The sequence below is a fragment of the Amphiura filiformis genome, chromosome 2 (genome assembly GCF_039555335.1).
Source record: "Amphiura filiformis chromosome 2, Afil_fr2py, whole genome shotgun sequence".
Taxonomy (NCBI): domain Eukaryota; kingdom Metazoa; phylum Echinodermata; class Ophiuroidea; order Amphilepidida; family Amphiuridae; genus Amphiura; species Amphiura filiformis.
Genome location: NC_092629.1, coordinates 73,448,887 through 73,459,151, shown reverse-complemented (window position 1 = coordinate 73,459,151; position 10,265 = coordinate 73,448,887). Strand labels below are relative to the sequence as shown.

At 34.8% G+C, this 10,265-nt stretch overlaps 1 protein-coding gene across 1 annotated transcript; it reads right to left on the bottom strand.

Annotated features, from left to right (window-relative positions):
- Positions 1-2,053: 2,053 nt before the first annotated feature.
- LOC140146594 (galanin receptor type 1-like) lies at positions 2,054-5,307 on the bottom strand. Its single transcript, XM_072168462.1, has one exon. It carries the CDS (start codon positions 4,842-4,844, stop codon positions 3,681-3,683), a length of 1,164 nt encoding a protein of 387 aa, XP_072024563.1. The 5' UTR covers positions 4,845-5,307; the 3' UTR covers positions 2,054-3,680.
- Positions 5,308-10,265: the final 4,958 nt, after the last annotated feature.

The window sequence follows — 10,265 nt, the reverse complement described above, 5'->3', positions numbered from 1 at the left end:
TGTTTTATTCATACTCTATGGATTTGTCAAAACTGCAGCACCTAATGTTAGTTTACTAAAAATACACAATGTCTAATTTGCAAAATACCAACACAGCAACATTAAAAAAATGTATATGCTTTAAAGTGCGTTTTCTTTTTTCAATTATTATTGTTTGGCGAAAATAAACATTTTTTATTTTTAAAAATCTGATTCCGAAATATTTAGATATGAATATTCTCTTAAATTTAAAAAGGTTCATGAGCCTGAATTAATAACTATTGTAAAATTTGACACTTTGAAATCTAAGATGGTCGCCAATTATGCAAATTATGGTTTTTTATGTGTGTAAGGGGGTGGGGTGGGTGTGTGTGTGTGTTGTTGTTGTTGTTGTTGTTGTTGTTGTTGTTGTTGTTGTTGTTGTTGAGTATTATTTATTACGGACTGAATGGTCATACTGACTATTGTGATAAAAGCAGAGTTATTAAAGAACATTTTATTTTCATTATGTTATTTCCTTATTAATATTGTCGAGTTGAATTGCAAAGCAGCTAATAGGAGCAATAGACGCAGTCATAAACCTCATTTATATTCATAAAACCATCGTTTTTATAACGTTGTTTTGTTATCATCAGTTTGAAGAGGTGAATTAAAAAATAGCTAAGGAGCCATATTAGACTTTTTGAGAAAACGTGTGTTTGTCAATCTTCACATAGCCTTGTTATTAACGACGTGTTCAATTTGCTTTTGGGTAATGGTTTCAAGGATATGAAATAAAGATAAAGGTTTGAAACAAAGTTTCAGAGTCCAGTTTATTGTTTAGGAATTCATCAAATTGATTTTCTCTCTAGATATCCCTTTTGTTTTGATTTGATTCCAGCATTGAGTACTACTTTATCCATCTATGCTTCAAAATATATAAGAAAAAATAATGAATTCTGAATTGTATATAACTAAATTCTTCAATGGCCACTTTCTGCCCATTTTGGAGAGTTCCCAACAAAAATCAAATTTTTAAATATATTTTTTTTCTGAAATGTCTTTAAATAAAAATTAATAAACACAACAATTAATGGAGGACCTTTCCGTAATAGTGTTAAAATAACATAACGTGATAGCGAAAACTAGTTAGCGCAGCGGTAATTCCCTCGCTTTGCGCCACTGAGGTCCCGGGTTCAAGCCTCGGCGCGGCCCAAGGACTCATGTGCACTTGGTTTATCGCGATTCCATGCTCGCTCTCGCAGGTTTTCTCCGGGATCTCCGGTTTCCTCGTGTATTGCAAAAATCGGTGATTAGTTGTTTGGTTATCAAAAATTTCCTTCACCCAATGGAATTTAGGGAGCTGCACAGATAGTTGGTGGATGTTACAATCTAAATGCGGATAGGTGTGCGCCGTTCGGCAACAACCTAGTTGATGCGCTCTGATTGTGATGATTCACCATTGCAGCGAAATTACAGCGCTTTGAGTCCTCTAAGATCTGGAGAAAGGCGCTTTATAAATCCAAAATTTATTTATTATTTATTTTGTCACCAATACACTATAACTTTTGAGAAAAAAATGCAAAAATAGGCAAAAAATTGCCAGGGGTGTAGTACCCCCCTTTAAACCATCGCAATGATAATGGTAATACGTTTGCTGACTTCATTTTGAAGTATGTGGCCACCTGTAGAATAGAAAGTTCACTCTACTGTGAGGATTAGCATATACATCGGTTTTTCATTTTTACTTTCTTTTTAATCAATCTAATTCTTATGATTTTAACACGATTCGCCCATTGATTTTGAAACAATTTGTTATAATTGTTTCTTTAACCCTACTAGTTCAGATAAAAACACAAAGATAAACATTGGGAAGCAGAACAATGAAAGTAATATATGATCAGAAATATTTTCAGAAACCGCAATGGACAACGCGGGAAAGCATGGCTTTCGACGCAACATGAAAGAGCAGCCCGGATATCCTAGCCAATCAACTCAATCCTTATGCACTATTTTGGTTTTATATGACTATAATAACTTCATCAGAGTGATCAGACGATACAATTATGCCAAGATAATGCCGTGGTGTTCTGTTACTTATTGTTAATCCACGTCTATTTCTTTGGGCATTAAATTGTAAATATTCGTGTCAAGTAATAACAAAAACCTGGGGTCAAAAAAGTTTAGCGGTCCTTGGGGGGGGGGGGGCGAAGAAGGTTTCGGGCGAAAAATTTGAGGAATACCAGACCCCTACCAAAGTATTAATGAACACTCTCTAAATCAAAAGGATTTTTTTTATTATTATTACATTTTACAGATATTAATTTTGTGCCATTGTAGGCACCTGTGTGCATGTTATGCATTTTTGCAGAGTTTGTATTGGTTTTTGCATATCAATACCATCAATACCATAAACTTAATGACATTAGTGATCCTAGTGTGTACTTTCATGGAGCTGTAGGTAATTAAAAATAATGACAGGTCAATTAAATAAATTAGTGAAATACATTGCTGAACCTGATTGATAAACTTTACTTCGAGGACTGTTAAATGTTAAAAATATCATTTTTATTTAATAATTTGTCATAAAATTTGTATTATATCGCACATTTCAAAAATTCAAAATTATTTGATATCAGTTAAGGCTATTCCTCGTACTCAGAATACTATTTCGGTTTTTTGTGACTATAAAAACTTCATCATGAAGATGGTACAATTATGCCAAGATATTAAACGTCGTGGTGTTCTATTGCTTATTCTTAATCCACGTCTATTTCTTTGGGCATTAAACTGTAAATAATCGTGTCAAGTAATAACAAAAACCTAGGAGCATCACACACGTGTAATGAGATTGCTATAGACATGTGTACCAGAGGCAACACAATTATGATTTAGTTATTTACCTCCAGGAAAGTGTTTTGAGGATAGACAGGTCATGCTGATATGTGCTCTGTTGTGCTTATGATGTTGGTGGGATTCTTGGACTTTAGCAGATTCGAACGCGCTAAAGTACACGATTAGTTGGGCTATTTACCCCTCAAATGTGCCATATTTTGATCAAATTCCATTACTTTTGACCAATGTTGGTGTATTAATTTCTCGCAAAAGTTCCTCCTATTATACAGAGGACATCAGAAATACAGTGTGCTTGAAGAAGCCTCGGGGTTTTACAATATAAATACTGCCACAATAAAAAACTAAAACAACAACAACAATTATAATCCATTTGTAAAAGGTGCATAATATCGAGTTTAAAAACAAACGTGCACCGCTATGTCAAAAAATTGACGTTAAATTAAAGATCGATTCAAAATCTAGACGTTCCAGACAAATGACACATTGCAACTGTGCGTGACAAAGTTATGAAGTCAAAATTCGTGATAATGATGTACACCAGATCCACCAGATACCTTTAATGCACATGGCAAAGTTCCGTTTGATTGTTTTTTTGTTTCTTTGTTTTTGTTTTGTTTTGTTTTGTTGTTTTTTTGCTAAATATAAAATTGTGTTGGAGGTACATGTAAAGCCTATTTTTTCTGAATAGTCATTTTGTGTTAGTGTACAATTATCCGGGCATCAACACACTGCTTTGGACAAAACTATGTCGGACACTGCGAAGATGAATAGCATGTTGTTGTTCTATCCCCTCCGGCGTTCTACGGCGCAATAAACCAAGCACACAGAATTGACTAAAGTAAACAGCAATCTGACTGAGTATTGATTTAAATTCGAGTGTTCAAAATAGAGCTTGTGGTAGTAGAATACCTAGTGGATGCATTGCGTGTTGCGCTAATGCGTGCCGTACTGTGGCGCGTCGTACTAATGTGTTTGCGAATGGCGTTTCTCATTTTAGCGTCACAACGAAAACAGTCAAAAACTCTTGTCAATGTATTACGGTGAACTGAACTCATAATGAAAACAATCCACGGGTTTAGACATGAGTTAGCCAAGGCCATGTAATAATTTAAATATCTCAAGTATTTAGGCGCGCCTTCGTTTTTGGTTATTTGCAAGTCTTTTGTAGTGACAAACCAGATCGAGTAGGCGTAATGTGGGAACCAGAATAAGGCAAAGAATATCGTAATGACAAGTACAATATGCGCCAGTCTTTTTCGAGCGCGAATTTGAAGAACAGCGGATGGATTCCTTGTCAAGACTGATGTGTTACCACTACGATACAACGTCTTTACGATACGGTAATGATGTACAGTGATAAACAATAATGGAAATACGTACAAGAATGCAAATATTACAAACATATATGTTTTTGCATGTGGAGATTTGACTGGCATGTACAAACAATTTAAATCATTGATGGTCGTTTCCGTAAGAAATAACACTGGCGCTGCAATAACTATTCCAGTCACCCAGGCTGATGTGACAGTTAATAACGTTTTTCTCAGATTTCTTGATATCCGTGACTCAAGTCCACGTACGATTGCCGAGTACCTTTCTCGACTTAAAGCTGTTATTGAAAATATACACGAAGCTTGTGCTATAACAGGAATATAATGTCTAATCTTACACGGTGCAAGACCCATTAACCAACATGGTCTACCGAATTCATGCTTGATGTAAAAAGGTGCAGTACTCGCTATGTACAAGAGATCCGCAATCATTATGTTGATAATAAGAATATTCGGAGCACTTCTAAGATAGGAGTTTCTAAGAACAACAAGTAAAAGAGCAACATTACCGATTATTCCCAAAGCTGTAATTACAAAGAGGAATATCACCACAAAATTGGGTCGGATTGGATAACGTCGACAAATATCGTTGACATAATCCATAACGTTAAAAATAAAGTCCCCATCGTCATGATCTGCTGGAGCTCCAAATTGTAAACTTGAAATTGATGTATTAGACAAAGTATCATTACCAAACATGATGATGTTTGATGGCTTTCGCAACCGTAGTAACTAAATCGTTTCTATCATATAGATATGCGTAACATTCAGAATTGGCTTCTTGTTTGTCAAATTTAATGCAAGTGGCTCTTCAAGTAAATCCACATAGTTACATGCACCGACTTGCACAACATAAGTTAAAAGTAACTTCATACCGCTAGTTATCAGTGATAATGCTGGCACACTTCGACGGAACACTTCGGTTCGCATTATAGTGCTTACGATATTGAGAGCTGTTGTGATTCACGATATGCGTTTGAATTGTCATGCACACAATCATCATGCCTAGTTACAGTCAAATGAATGTCAGTTAAGTGCATTGATGCAGTGACTTTACAGATGGTGAAATTTGCAATCAAACAGTTTGGTACTATACAACTGTGTGAGTTGATCCACAGCGCAACCCGGGAGCGCAACAAGTATTAATTGCAATGTGATTGCAGGGTCGTCTACTAATCAGTATATCCTTACAATGAGTGAGGACGCCACTGAATAAAGTTGGTACATATCGTCGCTGGACAGGAAATAATTCTGTAATTTTTTACAAGTTCGAACGCAAAACTTAAACATGTATCAAGGGGGTCCCATAAACATCACATGCGCTTTTTGTTCTTGGTTTGTATGTCAATTTAAGGTTAGCCTATTTTAAACTGTTGCGCTTTTAGTAGTTCACAGTATCTTGCGAATGGTAGTGAGATTTTCAAATATATGACTGTGTAGACGAATTTAAATATCACGAGATTACATTTGAAGGTCATGTGGTTCTTGAGTTATGTCGTAAAGAGTGCTGCAACAACACTTTTGTAAAACGTACATTACTCATTAACAACAATAAATCAAGCAAGTTTTCAAAGTATATCATGGTATATGATTTGTAGAATGAACTTTTGCAAAATATGAAAGTGCTATTTTTCAATAATAATATATTGATTTAGATAATGAAAATCGTTTTTTTTTTTTTTTTTTTTTTTTTTGGTTGCTTCTACCAACATTACGGAGTCTACCCTTAAAGACAAAGTCACGATAAACCTTCAGATACTTTTAGTTTAACTGTAAACTACATAGGTGAATGTAAACATTTTTTGCGACTCATGCAAAATGATAAAATCGTTACATATGATGTCTACTTTGTACCCACTTCTTACATTGCGATGTTTTGAATTTAACCTTTTGAATCATATCCCGCACAACGACAATATGAATCCACGAACGCACGATAGCTCTTGAGAAAGACATTTGGGATGGTCGACTGTTTTATGATGATTTGCTACTTTACATTATTTAAGGGATCGCCTAGCAACGTTTGCACAGTAATTTTTGTGGGACATGAGAGCACATACGACACATCAAATTGCATTCGAGTGTCCTTCTGATATCAAATAATTGTGTGGTTTTTTTAGCAATATAATACAAATCTTATGGCCAATTATTAAACTTAACATTGATATTTTTAACATTTACATTAATGTATGTAGCTGGGAAAAAATGTCGTCCACCATTTGAAGAATAAAACAACCCCTAAAAATATTATGTCTTCTTGTGGAAAAATGTATATCTTCAATACGAAAGGTCAACACGGCTCCCAGCTACATACACTTTAAGTACATGTACATATCATTAGATTTAAAAAGCTACTTCAAGGACTGTTGAATATAAAAAATATCATTTTTGTAATAATTTGCAATAAAATGTATATCGCGAATTAAAAGGATCAGAAGTATGAACCTCGTATTCAGAATTCAATTTGTTGTGTCTGATGTGCTCTCAGGTCCCACTAAAATACTGTTGCTATCCGATTCCTCAAGATCAAAGATATTCTGAATTGGGATTCAGTGATTCTGATGTTGAGACATTTTGAGCGGGGAAATTTTTTTCGAATTCACCTCCATGGCCTTGAGTACAACTCATGAATGATTCTTGTCATTACGAAAAAGCATACATTCGCACTCAGGCTCTGAGTTCACTACTACATAATGACCTTGAATGTGCCAATACCTAATTAGGAATCCATTAGAAGTATGGAATTTTTGAGAATTCTTTTAAGGTTAGTAGGTTTTTCATATACTTGATTCCAGGGGAGGCGTTGTTACTAACAGAAATAGCCATGTAGCAAAGAATAATCTCTTTATGTACTTAGTATATCAAATCACTATGATCTGTAAAATGTGTAGATTTTAAATTATTCATGATATCTTTGGCGAAATATAGGGAGACAGAGGGGACACTCCCCCTCCCCCGTTTTTTTTTTTGAGCGTCCGCCTAGAAATCCTAAAGGAAGAAAAAATAAAGCAATAATTGTTCTGTGCTTCTTCCTTTTTAGCCAGCGAAATCCCAGTGACTACCGGTCGGTAATCGTGTGGTTAGTAGGCAAGGGGTCTAAGGATCGAATCCCGGGGGTATCTGGTGACGTCTTTATTCATCTTCTATCCTTTCTTTAACTTCGGATAGCAAAATAACATGACCAGTGATAGAGTCAATCAATAACTACTCACCTTTATTCAATTGGCACCTCCTTGACAATTGCGACACAAATATTATCATGTGCAGCAAATCCTGGCCACCTAGAGGTGCAGAATTGTAGACTCGAGGTGTGCGACTTGGACTCGAGTCGCGACTAGATTCGCTATTTTTGCCACACTGTAGTCTTTTGCCAAATGACGTGACTAGACATAGTGAGTTGTGACGTGGACTTAGACTTGTGAAAAACAAATTTTACCGTTGGAAGTCAGAAGTTAATTCCAGGGGTGTACAACATTCATTTAATATCGCGTGTTCATTATGTGATGCGATTAAGCAAAATCAGTCGGAACTCGGAAATATTAAATTTTCAGTTTCTTATGGGATAGTAAAAAGGATTTACAAAGCTGCATTTTGCAGAAAACCCTATTGGAATCGAACAACCAGTTCCAAAGATATGAGCAATTAGAGTGTTTCCAAAACAATATAATATTGGATATAATATTTCCGAGTTCCGACTAATTTAGCTTGATCGTATCACATTATAGGCCGCCTACCACCATCCACTGAGAATGCTGTGCTATCATTTGATGAGTTAGATATTTTGCTCACGCATTTTTCAAACACGTTTTGAGTGAGCTTGCATAGCGCGAAAAGCACTTTACAGAACAAAATAAACACATTAGCAGCACAGTTAACTTCAATCTTTTTGTCTGGTGCATATGCTTGGAGTTAAACTAATTCAAGTTAGAAGACTTTCCCACTGACATACATGGTATACGAGCGTAACATTTTGTAATTAAAGTTCGAAGGGCTTCACAAGCCAAACTATTGATAAACATATCCTAGAAGTTCTAGCTATATTATTATGTTGACTTGTGCTGTCTGTCAAACTTTGCTCTAAGATTTCCTTTCAGTTTGTAGTACGTTGTAATCTGGTAGGCTGCTGTTGGCAAGTAAAGTGTCTATGCTTATGGATGTAACCATATAAAGGGTTCAAAAATAACTCCCCTGCCTCTAAAATGACACAAAATTCCTTTGCATAACTTGACATAAATTTTGTGGATTTGAACAATTTAAAAACATGTGAATAAATTAATCGTTTTCCTACCCTCCCATAGTTCTTTTTTTCAAGATCTTTTTTGTTCTGGCCAAAAATAATCACATTTTCTAAAAATGATGCGCTCAGAAAAGTTGCACTTTTCAACATCTTATGCATGTATTGTACAAAAACATTCTCGATAACAATGTTTTGATTGCTTTAATGCTGCCTTTTGGTTTCTTTAATTTTTATGTATACGATAACCCAGTCACCCATTCAATCATCTTACAGTACAAAACAATGATTCATTGAGATGTACAGGGTTTTCTAGAAGGTTTCATTTAGCCGGCGTTTCAAAAATGGTAAAATCAATTTAGAATTTAGAAATCATTTCTTTCCATAACTTGGCGTTCGTTTTGTTTCACAGCTTTTTGAATTCCTCAAATCAACAAAATGTATATTAAGTTATGTGAATAAAGTACTCAATCCCAGGAATGATGAACGTATACAAATTTAAAAGAACAGACCTTCCAGAATAGGTAGTCTGAGTTTCATGCCAAAAAGGCATAAAATGCTTTGGAGACCTCGAGGGACAACCATCTCTTGGGAATGGGAATACATTCCATGGTGTCAACACAGCCAACGGTCTATCCCAGAGTCATAAAAATTGAAATATCTCATTTACTTTTTTAATTATGACTTTTTAATTAAATTCGGCAAAATGACATTTTTTGAATATTTCCGAAGCTACAACTTTTGTTAATTAAAATGATTTTGTCAAACATAGTGGTTTACATAGCTAAAGAACATTCAAGACTATTATTGTAGATCAAAATTAAAACAAAAAAATTATATTAATTCTAAGTTCATATTTCCGGATATTCCCTAAGTTGCCTAAATATACGATATATCCGGAGGAGATGGTGGTATGAAGGTCAAACAACCACCACTGAAAATGTGTATTTTTACCGACTCCATAATTTCTTGCCAATACCTCAATGTAAGGGCTTTTGCATCTAAACTTGTCAAATATGGAGCATTATGAAGATAAAGATTTTGATATTGAAATAAAAGCTGGCAACGCCTGTATTTGAATGACGCAAATCTTATAGGAACCAGAATTGAAGTTAAAGTTTTGAATCATGTATTACTATGACTGTATTCACCGGTACTGTATTCCGATATTACATATTTGCGCCATCTTGAATACCCATCATCAAATCACACCATAACCAGCTGCCGGAAAGACGAGACTTATGACTTGAGTTGTGAATTAATGATATGTGACTTTTTCAATTGACCTGTGATTTGGACTTGGACATGCTTAAAAAAAAACTTAACTTATAACCATATCTGCAGATGGATCAATTTTTCTGCTCCTTTTTAGTTGAGCACTTTATCTGTAGTGATGATTTCATCCAAGTTTACTCTTGTTGTGATGGATCAATTTAAATAAATCCAAAATGCACAATAATCAATATACGATTGAGTGAATTTGAAACGCTATAAAAAGACTGCATGGCACAGGTGTTGGCCCTGATCATTTATTCGTATATCCGCCCTTTTTGGATTTTTGCCATTTTGTGCATTTTGAAACCAAAGACCAATTTTTTCTTCACTTAATTTATGCATGCTAATCGTGTAATATGAACTATTTTGATTATAATATGCATACAGCCGTTGAGCTTGAAAGTACAGTTAACCGTATCAGAATAAATATTTAATTATTCAACTAATCCAAAGACCACTAGCTGGTAAAGTAGCTGGTGGGTATTTCTGTTGTTTATTTAGAAAGAAGCAATCTACAAGCAAAAAAACAAACAAAAACGAGTACACATCTTTACTTAATGGCAAAACAAATACACAATTATTATTTCGATCCTTTCAAACTGAGATTGGAA

Coding starts and splice junctions, on each gene's coding strand:
- LOC140146594 (XM_072168462.1), bottom strand. CDS start 4,844: ATGTTTGGTAATGATACTTTGTCTAATACATCAATTTCAAGTTTACAA.